At 34.9% G+C, this 19,339-nt stretch overlaps 1 protein-coding gene and 1 non-coding gene across 9 annotated transcripts in view; one reads left to right on the plus strand and one right to left on the minus strand.

The window, feature by feature from the left end:
• The window catches only part of LOC150104039 (kynurenine aminotransferase-like), a 179,863-nt gene that overhangs the window by 23,665 nt on the left and 136,859 nt on the right, over positions 1-19,339 (minus strand). For 6 of the 8 annotated variants that reach the window (XM_090396701.1, XM_090396696.1, XM_090396699.1 and 3 more), the window contains one exon: positions 5,204-5,390. In XM_090396701.1, coding sequence (XP_090252827.1) covers positions 5,204-5,390 — 187 coding nt within the window. The remainder of the gene's footprint in view (positions 1-5,203; positions 5,391-19,339) is intronic. The other 2 variants (XM_090396703.1, XM_090396702.1) reach the window with 1 other exon arrangement.
• Positions 26-99, plus strand: TRNAA-UGC (transfer RNA alanine (anticodon UGC)). The gene has a single exon. It is a non-coding gene; the product is annotated as a tRNA-Ala (tRNA).

Raw genomic sequence — 19,339 nt, forward strand, 5'->3', positions numbered from 1 at the left:
CGAATAAATAAATAAATGAGTGTGGGGAGGGGTGTAGCTCAGTGGTAGAGCATTCGCTATGCATGTGAAAGGCCCCGGGCTCGATCCCCGGCACCTCCAAGTGGGGTTCCACAGGGCTCAGTACTGGGACCTGTATTGTTCAACCTTTATATCAATGATATTGTTAATGGATTGCAAGGGGACATTCAGTTGTTTGCGGATGATGTGAAACTGGGAAGGGTTATCAGATAGTGCAGATGTGGCAGCCCTGCAAGAGAATTTGAATAAACTAGACAGATGGGCAAATGAATGGGGATGTCAGTTCAATGCAGCAACATGTAAAGTCTTGAGGTTTGGGATCCATCGATGGGAGGGTGCATACTCAATTGGAGGAGCTGTACTGGAGGAGATAGGGGAGACAAGAGATCTGGGGGTGATGATTGATAGAAAACTGAAATTCAGGGAGCATATTGCAAAGGTGGTGAGGGTAACTCAGAGGATTGCTGCAATACTGAGAAGGACGCTGACCTGCAGAGATAAAAGAGTTATCATTCCATTGTATAAGACCCTGATCAGACCACACTTAGACTATTGTTCTCAGAATTGGTACCCAGGATTTGACTGTGTAAAGGGTACAGAGGCGGATAACAAAGATGGTTATAGGACTGTACAATATGAGTTATGAGGATCGACTGAGGGAATGTGGACTGCAGAGTTTGGTGGATAGGTGATATGATCGAGACTTTTAAACTGTTGAGAGGCAGTTACATGGTAGACATTGGAGAGTTCTTTCACTTGGTGGAACGGCGGGAAGGAGCGATGACAGGAGGCCATCCCTGGAAGTTACGAAAGGAGGCTGTGCGCAAGTGGGTGAGGTGTGGTTTCTTTGCATGGAGGGTGGTTGAACCCTGGAATGCATTGCCTGAGAGAGTCGTTGGAGCGGGAATGGCCAATGGGTTCAAGGAGTGGTATGATAAAATTTGTGTATCCTAAAAACGACCTCCCACGATGAGTCTTTTGACTCCATGGAAGCCTGGATAATAATAATAATAATAATAAAGAGTTGAATCAAATATCCCCAATTATATTAGGCCTAATGCCACTTTCCTTAGTAGAGTGATCAATGTAGATGATGAATAACATTGGAGATAATGTACATTCTTGTCTCACACCTGATTTTATAGTAAACCATCTTTCTGTACCTCCTTCAATTCTAACTGCTGACTAAGAACTCAAATACAGACTATATATTTCTCTGTATAATGTCCCACTGACATCATATAAATGTAATGTTTTGAACAGTTTTTCTCTAGGCATCTCATTACATGCTTTTTTTTTTTTAGATATACAAAACTTAAAAATAGTCCTTCCTTGTTATATTCCTATAATTTCTCAACTATTTGTCTTGAAATGAAAATCTGATCGTGACAATCCCTATTTGGCCTACACATTGCTTACTGTTCTAGTTTTCCCTCTACAATTTTTATCAGTCTCTTCTCAAGTAAACATTTATGCTTCAATGAATACTATCCGCAACAACAGCAAAGAAATTCCTGTGTAATTCCTACACTACAGTCAGTTTTATTTACCTTTTTATAGATGGGTATTGTGATAACTCTACTGTAATCATCCCATATTCACCCTATAGCTTATACAATGAAGCCACCATAAACCTTTTAGACCTTCATATTTGAGTATTTCTGGTTGAACATACTATTCCGAATACCTTTCCACATTTCACAGGTTTTTCATGACTTTTCCTTAAGTATTAATATGTACTTCTGATTGCATTTCTCTTGAATATTTTCTACTCTTCTATCAGAAATAACATTTGTTTCATATAGAAATCTTTTGAAGTAATTTCTACAAACATCTAAAATACCTTCAGTTATCTTTACACATTGATCATCTCTAATTCCTTTTATAGTAGTCTTTCCTCATTTTTTCCCCTTTTTTTTTCAATAGCCTCTACAACATTTTGCCATCTTCCTAATATTCATTATCTGTATTCTCACCAGTCTTCCAAAGACTTTTTATCTACCTTTGCTTTCTTACATATTTCTCTGTATTCTTTCAGAGCATATGTTACTTGCTTGCTGGGAACTTTTAATATGCCTTCTTCATTTCCTTGACTGCATCTTTAACTCCCTTGGTCAATATGGACTCCTGATTTTTCTTTCCTTACAACCAACACCACATGCTTTTTTGTCTGAATCAATCAGGTTTCTTCAGATTCTGCCAGGTTCAGATTGAGTTCCCAAGGTTTAGTTCTTGTTTTTTAAACTTTCATTTTTTATTGAATAATATTTGTATATTTGAGAACTATTTCAGTTCACCTTTGAAAGCTGCTTGACATTGATGTTTGAAAAAACTTTTTAGTTTTCTTTTCAATGTGGAATTCAATTTTATCATGATTAAAACTAATAGTGATCACTTTTTATTACAAAACCTCAATGTGTTTGTGTTCTAAGCCAGGATGAAGATATTTCAACAATAACATAATCAACAAGACTTTTATCATTTCTCATGTCAACTTTCCTTATGAATTTGTGCATAACTTTATGTTGGAACATCGTATTAACAAGGACTAGTCTATGTCTTGAACACAATCTAGCAGGTGCTTACCATTATTAGTAGCTTTACTCTTTTCTCTATTTTCCAAAACATTTTTGAATATCTGATATTCATTTATTACTCTGTTGTTTAGATCGCTAACAAAGACCAACTTTACCTTTATGTCAGATGTTTGCTCTAATGAATCTAAAAATTCCTCCAATATGCTACATATTGCTGTATATAACATCCTATTTACAGCATATAATTGTAGTGTTTTCAGCAGCTTTTCTTTTAACACATTAGTGTATGCCTTACTATATTTACTAAACAGAAATATAAATCCTTAATAAATTCCCATGATTTTTCAAATATTTGTTGTAAAGTAACACTCTGGGTTAACCCTTATTTGTCTTAGGTTCAAGCTAATGGAAATTTGGGATAGTATAAGAATACTTATGATATAGAAAGACTGGATGAAGAGCTAGTTGACTGACAGGTATTAACAAATTGCAGGAGAGTGGTGTCCCAGAAAAGAAGGGAACATGTGGCATACAATGAGATTCTATGTATGAGATATTGCCATGTGATTTATATATAAATACAGTAGATGGTGCTTGGTATTAAGGGAGATGAGGAAGCCATTTTAAATTATACAAAAAGTTGTGGTGATTACAGACAAAGAAAAATGTAATTGTTCTGTAAAAAGAATTTGTATAGTTGTATAATGGGCAAATTAGGAGGAGGAGATTTCAGTTTAAGAATGCCAATGTAAGTTGTTCACTTTGTAGTGGATAACTAGGCTGCTGAATGGACAGCAGATAAAAACCTGATGCATGAGGGCGAAGAATACATACAAACTGAGAATTGTGCAAAAAAAGGATGCTGACAAGTTACAATAAAGAATGATTGCATCACTGTATTAGGCAATGATTAGACTGTACAACTGCATAGATTTGGATATCTGGATTTCTGTAGGAAGAGGAGACTATGGAAAAGACCAAGTTGGGGATAACCAAGGTAGTAGCTGGCATATGAAATGTTAACTCTGAAGATAGATAGAGAGAATATGAATTGCAAAGTTTAACAAAAAGAGAAAAAGATGCAACACACTTTTTATAAGTCTGTAATATACTTCATACTTTTTTTCATACACATTTTAATTCCTAATTCTGAACATAGCTGGTTTCTAAACAAACTACTATAGAATATTAAAAAAACTATTTCAAAATCAGATTGATTTGCCTACTAATTTAGTAGCTCATATTTTGTGAGAATGTTATGCCTGGCTTTGATAAAGGGAATGGATACTGAAAGTGTTTTCGCTTGGCTATACTGTAAATTAAAGATGCAAGGAAATTTTATTCTTGGCTTCATCCTTTATCTAAGTGTAAGCAAACAAAGTTTGCATATGAAGTAATTTCATGATGGGGCTACTTGTATATAGAGGCTGACTTCACATCGACTGCCTTGGTATCCCATAATACGAGCTAGTATTATGGGATACTAAGGTAATTGATGTGACGTCATTAGCCTCCATATACAAATAGTCCAGTTGTGAAGTGACTTCATGTGCAAACCTTGTTTGCTTATACTTGGATAAAGGATGAAACCAATTATCATAATGCATCCATTCCTTAAATTAAAGATGAAACATCTTTAATTTAAGGAATGGATGCATTATGATACTGTTTGACTTTGCTAAGGCATTTGATAGGATACCATGAAAGGCTGTGGAATAAATTGAATATGAGATTGGAATATTGGATAAGCAGGTGTCTGGCAGACATGTATCAGAAAGTGATATGAGTCTATCTGCCAGATTTAAAGTGACAAGTGGTGGTGTTCCTCAGAGATCAGTGATTGGATTTGTTGTTTGATCTATGCATCACTGATATCAGGAAGGACCTGACAGGATATTTTCAATTGTTTGGCAACTCAGACAACAGCCATCAAGAATGTTACTGATATGCAGCACTTATGGAATGACTTGAGCATGCTGGCATATGCTAGCAAATGACAATGGTTATCAATTCAATGTTGTTTAAAGTTATATATACTTTGGTGAGATGAGATTTCCTCCAGCATATTATATTGGTGAGATTGTGCTTGGAAAATCTGGTGAGGCAATGGATCTTGGAGTTATGGTGGATAAAAAAGTTAATGTTCAAAGGTCATAGCAAAGGATGCAATACAACTCAGACAATAGCTGTAATGTCTGGAATGTGTTGACATGTAAGGATAAGAAGGTTATCTTGCCTATTTATAAGAACTTAATATGACTGGACCTGGACTAATTTGTGCAGATTCGATGTGGATTGCAGACACTGCACAAAAAAGAGGGGTGATATGATAGAGAACCCATAATTACCATTCTGAAAGAATGCTATGGGATATTAGTTGATGAAATTTTTCATTATATGGAGGATGGGGAGAGGCAAAAGGGACATCTGTGGAAGTTGAGTTTGTGTGTGGTTAAGAAAGGGATGAGAACTAGATTTTTTTCTCACAGAGGAGAGTGAAACAGCTTGTCCATTGAAGTGGATAATGCATCTAGTATGAATGAGTTTAAGAGAAGATATGACAGATGGTGTTGATGATGTGTGGTCTAACTTGATGAGTCCTTGACTCTGAGGTCTCTGATGTTGATGATGATAATAATAGGTTATACCTAAATCTGAAAAATTAGCTATCATGAAATATCCTCCTCTAGGTACTGTTGGAGCCATTCCTACTGAGGATAGGAAGCTGACCATTCTATCTCTCTTTTTTTCAAGCATATCAGATAACTGCTTCCAATAGCTATTTGGTGTACCTATTCTTTCAATCTCAGTTTCAAATCCTATGGCAACAGCTTCCTGAAAAATAAAAACAAAAATATCTTTTGAGAAAATATATGAATAAAATATAAACTCACTCTTTTAGTGTTTCAATTAGAATATTTAAATTTCCTGATCTTTTCACTTTGTGGTTTAGATAGATCAAATATAATATAATTTTCATAATGCTTCTTTCAGAGAAATAAAATTTTAGCTTTATAACTAGGTAGGCATCACATGCCAGATGTAAAAACAACATTATGGTTTCTTTTTGTATAAAATGACAATTCTATCAGCTGGTTTAGTATACTTGTAATTCATAACTTTTAAATAATCTTCATAAAATGCATTTTGAATCTCTAAAATTCATTTTTAATTTGCTGTAAATATTTTAATAATAACATTATTTTCAGTAATAAGATTCAAAATTTGAATTTGATTACTAAGAATGATACTGTATTACAACATATTAACACAATTCAAAGAAGCTAACACATTATCTGCAACTTACCACCTTTCCAGATGGGATGGGATAAAAACTTGAATAATTTAATGAACAAGATTAAATGTATCTTGCTAAAAAGGGAAATTAGAAAACCTGTTACCATTTGTAAAATTATTCAAGGTTTGACTGTCTTTTAAAAAAGTAGTAATAATTCTCAAAAAAAAGTTAATAAAAAGAATTGCCATTTTATGTGTGTTTCTTACATTGTCAAATATCCATGTGTGATATCATTCAAGGCTTCTTCTATACAAAAAAACACAACAATTAAAAAATTACAAAATTGTTTTGTCATCTTATTGTTCTTAGAAACAAAAGATCTAACTGACTAAAACATCTAAATAAAAAATCTAACCATTCAATACAGAATTTTCTACAATGATAATCAGAAATTTATGCATTAAGTTTATAATTAATTACTAAATGTATTCCAAGGGTCAGAAGGTTAAAAAAGATAGGTGTGAAATGGATGAATGTAGAGATTAAGTATGAAATATAGAGGAAAAGGCATTATGGAGGCAACATAAGATGAGTGGTAATATCAATTACAAAGAAAAAGGCAAGGAGGGTGACTCGGTTGGTAAGGATAGCAAAAGTGCAGTATGAGCAGCAGTTAGCTAATGGAGCCAAATAAAATCCTAGGGAGTTTTTTTTATATTTAGCAGCAAACAAACAAACGACTACTACAAACTACTATGATTATGGAAAGATGACACTGACTGGAGAAAATGGTATAAGAACAACTGCTATGGAGGATATAGTTGAGATATTTAATGAGCAGTTCATTAAAGTCTTTCATTCTTGTGAATGTGACATCATGGAGAGTTTGAGAGCAGTAGATGATAATGATGAGGAGGAGAGACTGACTGTAAGTGAGCAAGAGGTTATATGGGGAATTGAGCAAACTTGATGTTAATAAGGCAGTGAAACTTGATAATATATCACTGCACATTTTGAAGGAATGTGCCAGGGAGTTGGCATCTGCCTTGACATATTTGTTTAATATGAGACTTACATTGGATCAAGTTCCAAAGGAGTGGAAAGAAGACAAGATTGTGCTGCTTCATAAGGGATGTGACAAAACTCAAGTATCAAATTATAGGCCAATATGTGTGTGTCAGTTATTTTGGTTAAAGTGAAGTGTTAGAGAAGCTGGTGAGGACCAGGATCCAAAATTGAGTTGATAACAGTGGTATTATCTTTGATGGACAGCATGGATTTGCTAAAAGGAGGTCATATGTTAGTAATCTTCTTACATATTACAATAAGGTGACAGCTTCATTGGACAAAGGAGATGGGTACACAGTAGATTTTGCAAAGGCTTTTGCTAGATTACTGCATGATAAGTTGATAGTCAAACTAGAGTGGATGGGGTTGGTTATTACATGAATGAATAGGATTGGAGAGTGGCTATCTGATAAGTATCAGCAAGTTGTGTATAAGGAAGCAATATCCTAGAAGAGGAAAGTCACTAGTGGTGCCTGAGGGGTTTGTTTTAGCATCTTTGCTGTTTAAACTGAATGTTAATAATATTGGGGAAAATTTGCATAGAGTATATTCAGTTGTATATTCATACAAAATATGAGAAGCAGAGCAGATGTTGTGGCCTCAAGATAATTTGAATAGATTGAGTGAATGGGCATGGGAGCAGGGATGCCAGTTCAATATTGCAAAATGTAGGGGTTTAAAATTTGGGAAACAAAGATGGGATGTAGAATTTACACTTGGTTGGGATATGTTGTTAGAGGTGGAGGAAATAAGAAATCTTTGGGTGATTTTAGATAAGGATCTAAAATTTAGAGGACACATTGCCAAAATTGTGAGGACAACACAACAAATTCTGGCAATGATGCAGAGGACACTGATTTGCAGAAGTAAGGAGTAGAATCTCCTTACTTCTACAAATAGAATGGAACTAGAATGTTCCATTGTATAAGGCCTAGATTAGGCGACATATGGACTTCTGCACACAGATTTGGTCACCTGGTTTTTAAAAGGATGAAGAGATGTTGGCAAGGGTACAGAGGCAATTGATCAAAATAGCTTCTGATTTCTGGAATGTTGAATGTGAAGAAATGGTTGAGAAGATGCAATTTACAGAGTCTAGTGAATAGGAGGAAGAGGGGGTGATATGATAGAGACAAGATGGTAAAGGGTCGCTATAGAATTAACATTGAATTGGTTTTTCAAATATGGTGGGAGATCAGGATAGAAATGAATGAATGAATGATTGGAATGCATTGCCTGAGAGTGTGGTGTCTGCAGAGAATTTGAACGTGTTTAAGGCAAGGTATGATATGCTGTGTGTGTGTGACAAAGAGACCTCCTAGACTCCATGGAATCTTAGGATAATAATAAGGATAATAATAACTTAACTGTTTTTCAATCTGTACTGTTCGTTTTAAACAGAAAACAGGAATGAATAAAGAATTTCTAGTTGTAGTAATGTAAAGTAGTTGGTATACAGGATTAAGCATCTCAATTTTGGCTACAATTTCTAAATGAACTAATTATTATTATTAGTAGTAGTAGTAGTAATAGAATTACAGACTTCCATGGAGTCATGAGATTCACTGTGGGATGAACCACTTAACAAATCTGAGACTGCAACTCTAATTTTGGACCTGAACTAAAAACATACCTGAATGACTGAAATTTATTTCAAATTCAAAAAACTTCTGAAATTAAATTAATAGATGGATGAATCATTTCTGAAGCACTTACCATCTGCTATTTATCTTTACCATTTAAATTTTATAAAAAGGATTTTGCATTTGTGGATGATCTACTGTAAATTTGTAAGTGCTCAATTCTTTAAAAAAATGTTTATCTAGATTTCTAAACCAACAAGAAAAACTTCTGCATATACATATAGAAGTGTCTATTCTCAGAAAATATAATGGCATATTTTATAGCAGAGTCCAACTAAATGAATGTAAGAAGGAGCATAACTTGAAATTCTAAGAAAATCAATGGGTTTAGCTTTAGCATGTAATAATTTCACCTTAGTTCAGCTGAAAGGATTAACTGAGAAGTCATTTTTCAAAACATCATAATCAAACTCTTATTAAAATGAACTAGAACAAGGGATTTAAGGATGCCACCCAGAGTTAATGTTAATGACATATTCAAGAGCATTATACTTAAATTAATGATAATGCAATTACTTAAAACACTAATATATTTTTGATAATTATGTGGCTGAAAATGCTGTGTATAAAGCTTTGATTACACCATATCTGAGTTTGGAACAGAAGAAAAAATTGTTTTATTATTATTAAACAGGTGTCTCCACAGAGTCAAAAGACTCATCACGTGAGAACCCACACTAACCATTATTCACATAATAGAAATGAAGCTAAAAGAAATCCTAGGTTCTTTAATGAGGTTAAAGAACCTAGGATACTTCATTAAAGTATTCCATCCTTGTGATTGAAACATAATGCAGAACTTGAGACTAGTGGGAATTGGGGAGGAACCAATGATGGTGAGTGAGCAGGAGGTGGGTGACGAAATGATTCAACTTTGCAAACAAGGCCGTGAGACGATGGTATATCACTGCATGTCTTGAGTTAATATTCCAGGGAGTTAAAAACAGCTTTAACTTACATTTTTAACATGACCCTTAGATTAGCTCAAGTTCCAAAGGAGTGGGAAGATGGGAAAATTGTTTCACTTCATAAAGTGAGTGATAAGACTAAAGCTTCGAATTATAGACTAATCAGCTTCTCTGGAGTTGGGGCTAAGGTGTTGGAGAATTTAATGAGGACAAGGATTCAGAGTAGAAGAATTCTATTTAATGGACAGCATTGGTTTGCTAAAGGAAGATCATGTTTTAGCAATCTGCTTACATATTGTAATAAGGTGACAAATACATTGGACAAGGGGTGGGATATGCAGTAGTACATTTAGATTTTGCAAAGACTTTTGATACCACATAGCAAACTAGTAATTAAATTGAAACAGATGGGGTTGGATAGTAAATTAGTGCATTGGAGTGGAGATTGGTCTGACAGCAAGATGTGAATGGGGGGGGGGGGTAATATGCCAGAAGAGGAAAGTCACTAGTGGTGTACCCCATGGATCTATTTTAGAGTCATTGTTGTTATTGTTTAATTTGTATGTAAATTACATTGGAAAAAGTAGAAATGGTGATATACAGCATGATGCAAAGTTGGATACAGTTATGAGAAGTATAACAGATGTTGTAGCTTTGCAAGAGGACCTAAACAGACCATCTGAATGGGCAAGTGTGTGGCTGTCTTATAGGTATCAGCAAGTTGTGTATGGGGGATTAATAGGCCAGAAGAGGAACGTCACTAGTGGTGTACCCCATGGATCTATTTTAGAGTCGTTGTTGTTTAATTTGTATGTAAATGACATTGAAAAAGGCTGAAATGGTGATATACAGTTGTTTGCAGATGATGCAAAGTTGAGTAGAGTTATGAGAGTAGAGCAGATGTTGTAGCTTTGCAAGAGGACCTAAACAGACTGTCTGAATGGGTGAGTGTGTGGGAATGTCAATTTAATGTAGCAAAGCTTAAGGTTTTAAAATCTGGGAGACAAAAATGGGATGCAGAGTATAGGATTGGTGGTGTTGGTTAAGAGGTGAAGAAGATGAAAGATCTGCAGTGATGGCAATTAGGGATTTGAAATTTCATGGACGTTTTGCTAAAATTTTGAACACAACACAGCGGATTATGGGAATGTTGTGGAGAACATTGGCAAGTAGAAGGATGTTTCAATTCCATTTTAAAAGACTTTGATCAGGCTGCATATAGATTACTGTGCACAGATTTGATCACTCAGTTTTCAAAAGGATGATGAGTTGTTAGAGAGGGTCAGAGATAATCAACTAAGTCGGTTTCTGGTCTCTGGAATGTGGAATATGAGAAACAGATTGAGAGAATGCATTACAGAGCCTGGTGGATAAAAGGAAGAGGGGGGGAGGCATGACTGAGATGTATAAGTTGGTAAGGAGTGTTACCAGATTAACATTACTGAGATTTTTCATAAAATATCTGGAGTCAGGAGAAGAATGAGAGGCAATCCCTGGAAGCTGTATAAGGTGGTTTTGAGTGAAGGGAATGAGGAGTAAATTTTTATTTCATGGAGAATGGCTGGAGATTGGAATGCATTGCCTGAGAGTGTGCTGAGTGCAGAGACAGGAATGTAGTTAAGTCAAGGTATAATGAGACGGGACCTCTTGAAGTCTTTTGGCTCCATTGAGGACTCATGATAATAATAATGATGATAATAATATAATAATAACTTTAACCAGCTTTTCCAATACTCCTGAGATATCAACTGATCTGTAATTTTTACTCCTGTCTTGGAGCCACCTTTATGTAAGGGAAGTATTTTACCCACTTTCAACTAATTTATAACCCTGCCAGAGCTGAAACTTAATGTTTCTTATGGTGATCTTAAACATGAGATTTAAACTTCGCCACTAGTATACTAGCTAGTATACAACCTAGTATACTAGTATTGTGGAATGTACAAAGAAATAAAGAAAGAAATTTATTTACATTAAATTTGAATCCTATTATAAAATAATATTTATCATCATCATCATCATCAAATTCCTGCCATGTACCCTCAAGGGATGTACAGGATATGATAGTACTACATGAAAAAAATTACATCATTATTAATTTCCTATCTACAATTTTCCTCCAAATCAGTCTGTTACTTGTCAAGACTCCAACATTATCAGATCTTATATTTCTATCGTCTAAAGCACTTTGTACCGTATCAATCCACCTATATCTTGGTCTTCCTCTGGGTCGTTTTGCTGCCAACCTGGCAGAGAACACTTCTTTTGCTAATCTTTCCTCGCCCATTCTGTTTAAGTGACCATACCACCTGAGATTAGCTCTGCTAACGCATTCCTGGATGCTGACAATGTCAAGTTCTTTCCTAATATCCTCGTTTTTAATATGATACTGCCATTGATGCCATCTGTTCATGCCTATAATCTTTCTCAGGACTCTCATATCTGTGGTCTCTAGTCTTTGGTCAAGTGTTTTACTTTTGACCCAGCTCTCAGATCCATAAGTTAAAACTGGTTTGAACACTGTCTTGTATACAGCTAATTTAGTGTTCCGACTAATTTCTCTCTTATTCCATATGAATTTATTCAATTGACTTCCCACCATACCAGCTTTGCTGATTCTGTTGTCTATTTCTATATTTAATTTACCATCTTCAGTAAAAATCGTGCCTAAATAGTTGAAATGTTTTACTTGTTCCACAGGTTCTCCATTCACAACACAGTTGACATTTTCAATGATTCTGCCTATTTTCATTGTCTTTTGTCTTTTTATTGCTGACCTTCATACCATATCTATTACAACAGCTATTCAATTAAGTCAGGGAATCTTGCAGACTTGTAGCGGATTTATTTAGAAGTATAACATCATCCGCATAAAGCAAAGAGCTGACATTAACATTTCCAATTTTGATATCATGTTTAATACCACTTTCCTTCATAATGTGATCCATATAGATAATGAATAACAGAGGGGATAATGTACATCCTTGTCTCACACCAGATTTAACATTAAACCATCTCCCTGTACTTCCTTCAATTCTAACTGCTGACTTACAACTCAAATAAAGACTAAGTATTGCTTGATATAATGCCCCATCGACACCATATAACTGCAGCGTATTGAATAGCTTCTCTCTTGGCACCTTGTCATATGCCTTTTCCAGATCGACAAAACTTAAATACAGATCTTTGTTATATTCCCATGCTTTCTCGACTATTTGTCGTAAAGTGAAGATCTGATCCTGACAGCCTCTATTTGGCCTGAATCCAGCTTGTTCTTCACCAAGCTTTTCTTCCACAATTCTTCTCAACCGTTTCTCAAGTATACTAGCATAGATCTTGCCAGGAACACTCAGTAGGGAAATACCTCTGTAATTCTCACATGCAGTTTTATTTCGCTTTTTATATATAGGTACTATGAGAGCTCTACTCCAATCATCGGGAATTCGTCCCTCTGTCCAGGCTTTCTGAACTATGCAGTGCAGCCACTGTAACACTCTTATACCACCATACTTCAGCATTTCTAGTCGAATATCATCTACTCCTGCTGCCTTTCCACATTTCAAGCCTTTGATGGCTTTTTCTACTTCAAGTATGGATATGTATTCCTGACTGCATGCCTGGTCAGTGTTTTTTTACCACTGTACTGTCATCACTGCTTGTTTCATTTAGCAGTTTTTCAAAGTAATTACTCCATACTTCAAGGATATCTTTTTCTCCCGTTTTCATGTCACCTTTATCATCTCTAACTCCTTTTACAGTACTCTTTCCTCCATTCCTAAGCTTCTTCAACAACCTCCAGAATATTTTGCCACCTTCTTGATATTTATTTTCTATATTCTTGCCAAAGTCCTCCCATGACTTTTGTTTAGCTAGTTTTACACAGTGTTTAGCATTCTTGCATTTGTCTCTATATTCTCTAAGAGCACAATCTGACTTATTTGACAGGAAATTTTGGTATGCTTTCTTCTTTTCCTTCACTGCCTCTTTAACTTCCTGTGTCCACCAGGGAGTTCTGATTTTTTTATCCTTACAGACAACCTCACCACATGCCTCTCTGGCAGAATCAATCAATGTTTTCTTCAGAGTTTGCCACTGAATCTCCAAGGTTTGATTCCTGCTCTCAAACTCTTTCATTTTTTTCTTGAATAATATTTATATATTTTAGTCTACAGTTCACACCTGAGAGCTGCTCAACTTTTATTCTCTTTAAAGCTTTCTTATATGTTCTTCTTTTCAATATGAAATTCAATTTTATCCTGCTCAAGACTAAATAGTGATCACTTCCAATTTCAAATCCTCTGTACACTCTGGTGTCCTGCACCAGGGAGAAAACATCACTATCAACAATAACATAGTCAATGAGATTCTTATTCCTAGCCTCTTCTCTCCATGTGAATTTGTGCACATTTTTATGTTGGAACATGGTGTTAGTAATAACCAGTCCATGTCCTGAGCAGAAATCCAACAGATATTTGCCATTATTATTAGCTTTGCTCTTTTCTCCAAATTTTCCCAAAATATTTTTGTATGTCTCACAATCATTTCCTACTCTGCTATTTAGATCCCCAACAAGGACCAACTTTTCATTTTTCATTGTGTCAGTTGCTTTTTCTAAAGCCTCAAAAAATTCCTCCACTTCTACCTTAGTAGAACCTTCTGTGGGACCATAGGCACAAATAAGTCTCATTGTCCAGTTCCCCATTCTCATATTTGCCCACATTACTCTATTTGAGACTGACTGCCATTCAAGAAGATTAGCCTCGTATTTTGTGTTGAATACTATGGCTACTCCTTCTTTTCCTTGATTGTCATTGCCTGAATATAACATTTTGTATTTATTGCTCAGAAAGATCTCACCAGTTTTGGTCTTTTTTGTTTCAGTCATCCCTATTATGTCGATCTGGTACTTATCTAATTCCTCAGCTAGCTCCATTTCTTTGCCATTCAGGCTTCTTACGTTGATAGTGCCGATCTTTAACTCTGGTGATGTTGAGTTGGGGTTTATTTTCAGATTTGTTCCAGTAGCTGACTTTTCGCTGTTCACCCTGGTTCCCTGGCAAAAATAACGGGGGCCTTGTTTAACCGGGCGACGCCCCAGCCGGCATGAAATTTTGTCATGTTGTACCATCATTCTATATTTTGGTTTAACCAATAAGATTACAATTTGGTCGGCTAAATCCCAAATTGCCAGCCCATCCTCGTCCGTTCAGTATCCAAGTAGATACCCAATAATATTTATTCGTATGGATATTATTTTTTTTTTCTGGGAAAACTCCCATGTTACTCCTCTTAACAAACTATTATATTTACAAAATTCACAAAGTAAAATTGAGGTTACAACCCCGACCAATAGGCAATTAACACAAACACTTCAAAGCCAAAAACACCAAACCGACTTGACATAGCATCCACTTCCTCCATGAGTTCAGACGATGACCAAACATAGTCGAAACGGACCGCACCCCGTCAACCCCCTTTCCCCCCCCCTCAACAAACCAGTTGCTGTTTTCAACCCCTTTCACCCTTTCCCATCCTATGTAAAAAAATGCTTCACCCATCCCTAATAATATATACGTATATTGTATATATATATATATATATATATAAATATATTATACAAAAAAAACGGATTTTTTTTCTATTTTCTATTTTAATTCTCCCACATCGCCTAAGACCCCCCCCCCACAACACACACACTTCCTTCCAAAACACCATAACTGCAGTAGTCCGCACACCGCAGAAAGAAACTACAACACCAAGGAAAAAGGAATGTGTAAATTTCTCTTCCTTTATGCTACATATATTTGTTGGTAAATATACATCTACAATGCCTTAGGAATCATTGAGTAAAAAGCCAATGACATTTAAACAGAGGCACTCCTAAACAGAAGCAGGCAAAATAGCCGTAAATATAATAATATATTTATTTGTATCTTTATGAAAATTTACTTTTTTTTACAAATCAGATAAAGGAAGTTTGGAACTCGGAACACACACGCAATTTACAGACAAAAAAAAAATACTGTTGTTGATGATGATGATGATGGGCGATAGATGGTGTTGATGGCAGTAGTATCGTAGGTGAAGAATTTAGTAGTAGTAAAGAGGATGAGATGTGATGACATGAGTAGTGTGCCCTTCCACGATGAGTCCTTGGACACCCTGGAGGTCACATAATAATAACAATAAAGTTTGTTTCCAGAGAACAGCAGTAGAGGAAATGAACAGGAAGTCAAAAATATCTGATTCTGGTGATGAACAGTGAAGGGATAGTCATAGACCAATTAATATTCAGAGATACCAACTGGTCTGTAATTTGCTACTTTTGGTTTGCAGACACCTTTATGTAATGGATCTATCTTACCTTCTTTCCATTCCCTTGGAACCTTGTCATAGCTGAGACTTAGATTAAACAACTTCATCAGAGGAACTGCCAGTTTCCTTGCACATTTTGAGCTAAGACACCATCTATATTCACTGCTGTATTCACATTGATATTGTTCAATACATTGAATACCTCCAGTTCATTTACCACAAATTCTTAGCACCAGCCTCTGTCACATCAGTGAATGCAAAGTCTCAACCTGGATAATATACCCTTGCAAAGTGATCACTTAGTAACTTAACTATTTCTTCTGCTTTTGTCACTCTTTCCTACCATCAGCAGTGAGTAAACTTATCATTCTTTATCTTAATTGCTATCCCTATAATCGAAATCTCCCATGATAATTGCTCGGGAGCATTCATTGTGCTAATCCACCAATGCACAGCATTCACATTTTCCACTGGACCCTCAGGTAAATAGTAGCAACTAACAATATATTTTGCCCTGTTAGCCTCTATCATCAGTAAAATACAAAAATAATTTTAAGGTTCTTTTTTACTTGTGGAAACCTCTTCCGTATCCTTGAACACAAAAGAGAATCCATATTTTTCGAGTTTACAGCACTTAACTAGAATACAATTGTTGCGTAACATATCAAAAGGAACAGTCCATTGCTTCAGGAGAAATGATATATCAATTTTATCTATGCTACAGCTTTATTTAAAAGAAATTCAGCTGTTAATTTTGGGATAACTACTGGATTCTCTCATAATGCTCTTTTCCACCTTTTTTTTTTTTGGCTTAAGAATTCCTTCAATCTCTATTTCTCCCTAAACCTCCAGAACATCATCCCTGTTCTAGTCAATGCAACAGCTGTTCTGTTATTCTCTCTCACTAATTCAACTTCCTCTTTGAAAGTACTAACATCATGCAATCACACTACTGCCTGATGCAGAAAGCAACATGGTGGTGAGATGAGAGCAAACAATTGCTTGTTGTAAACAAGACTGCAGTTCTTTAATTGTGTGAAAATATCGTCAGAAATCATCATCAATATTTTCTTCTCTCAAAGTTATATTACTGAAATAAAATAACTAAATTAGAGGTGAATACAAATAAATATCGCAATCAAACAGCTTGCAAAGAGCTGCAACCACACAAAGATCTCTTTTACATGCAAAGTAAACAAATTTCTGATTACGTGAAATAATGCATTTTTGTCAAACATTTAAGAAATGTTTACATATAAAATAAAAATCCTTTCCTTATTATTTATTTATTTATTCAAAATTGGCTGCAGCTAAAAATTTTTTAAAAAAAATAATGTAAGATAATTTGATATCACTAAATAGCAGATATCCTACACCTTTATGTGGAAAAATATGCACCTTCACAATCTATGACATTTTCCCAATGAGATACAAGTTTATAAATTCCTCTCCTACAAACTCCTAATGCTTAGAAGTAAAAAAAAAAAAATCATTCAACTTCATTTTGATCAGAGATAAAAAAGGTGATAATCAGATAGTGAGACATCTAAAGAAGTTTGAAAGACTCGGTTTGAATCCCATCTAGGAAGTAAAGAACCTTTATCAGGCCTTTTCAACTAAAGTTAAGTTAGCAAGTCTCTGGAAGCACAATTTTTCATGGCCATAATACAGTACTATGCAGATAGGAAAAACTGCCCTATCAGAGCATTAATTAGGTTTCAAAGAAGCAAGTCACTTGGCTGTGACAAGTGACTTGCTTCTTTGAAACCTAATTAATGTAAGTGAAAATAGGCTCAGCATGTAAGTGAAAATAGGATATGCATATATTCTTTATTTTAATGAAACCTTCGCTGTTTGGATAACTCCTAGATAAGTATATCATAATCATGTCAGTAATCAGTGTGTTGATATCCCTACCAATTGCATCATCCGAAGCTATTACCAAATCCAAAACTATACTTCACATTGCTTCCATCAGTATTACCTAAGATACTCCAGAAATTCCTTCTTCTTATTTTTTTTTTATTCATTTCACATATCTCCACTTTCAAAACTATATTCCAATAATTAAAATTGTCCTCTGTCTTCATCTTGTTTGACCAACGAACTATTGTGAAACATCATGATAATGTCTTTAGCATTCATAGACCTACAGTATATTAACATGCCAAATTTGTTATGGCTGTTATTCAATTTAGTTAGTGAATATGAATACAGGAGACTTGCACTAGAAGAGTTTAGGAGTACAACAACATCATCTGCATAAAGCAAAGAGCTAAGTTTGACATCTCCAATTATAATATCAGGCTTGATGCCACTTTCTTTCATAATGTGATCCATACAGTTGATGAACAGGAATGAAGATAATATGCATCCTTGTCTTACCCTCATTTTACATCAAACCATCTTACTGTATTTCCTTCAATTCTAACTGCTGACTGACAACTTAAATATAGACTACATATTGCTCTGTATAATGTTCTATTCACCCCATATAATTGTAATGTTTTGAAAAGCTTTTCTCAGGGCACCTTGTCATATGCCTTTTTCAGATCTACAAAACTAAAGTACAAATCCTTGTCATATTCCCATGATTTCTCAACTATTTGTCTTAAAGTGAAAATCTGATCTTGACAACCTCTATTTGGCCTGAACCCAGCTTGTTCTTCTCCAAGTTTCTCTTCCACAATCTTTCTCAATCTCTTTTCAAAAATACTTGCATAAATCTTACCTGAGACAATTAGTAGACAAATTCCTCTGTATTCTCAAATTCAGCTTTATATTTATTTTAGATACCATGAGAGCTCTACTCCACTCACTGGGAATTTGATCTTCTGACCAGGTCTTCTGAATTGTGCAATGTAACCATTGCAAAACTTTTATACCTCCATACTTAAGCATTTCTGGTCTAATATCATCTACTCTAGCTGCCTTTCAACATTTCAAATTTTTAATGGCTTTTTCTACCTCAAGTATTGATATATATTTTGTTGGAAGTTTTTTTTCCACTTGATTAGACTATAAATTATACTGAATAGACTGAACAGTTAGACTTAATAAATATATATTAAGCTGAATATATATATTTATTCAGTTGACTGCCATACCAGCTTTGTTGATTCTGTTGACTATTTTCATATTTAACTTACCATCTTCACTAAAAATCATTTAGTGAAGATGATGAAATGTTTTACTTGTTCTATAAGTTCTCCATTCACAATGCAGTTGATATTTTCAATGTTTCTGCCTATTTTCATTGCCTTTTGTCTTTTTAATGCTGACTTTCATACCATATCTATTACAACAGTTATTCAATTTAGTCAAGGAATCTTGCAGACTTGTAGCCGATTTATTTAGAAGAATAATATCATCTGTATAAAGCAAAGAGCTGAGATTAACACCTCCAATTTTGAGACCACTTTCCTTCATAATGTGATCTATATAGATAATGAATAAGAAAGGGGATAATGTACATCCTTGTCTGACACCAGATTTAACATTAAAACCATCTTCCTGTACTTCCTTCAATTCTAATTAGTGACTTACAACTCAAATAGAGACTAAGTATTGCTTGATATAATGCCCCATTAACACCATATAACTGTAGCGGAA

Source organism: Typopeltis vanoorti, chromosome 8 (genome assembly GCF_054136105.1).
Source record: "Typopeltis vanoorti isolate ZY-2024b chromosome 8, IOZ_Tvanoo_1.0, whole genome shotgun sequence".
Lineage (NCBI taxonomy): Eukaryota > Metazoa > Arthropoda > Arachnida > Uropygi > Thelyphonidae > Typopeltis > Typopeltis vanoorti.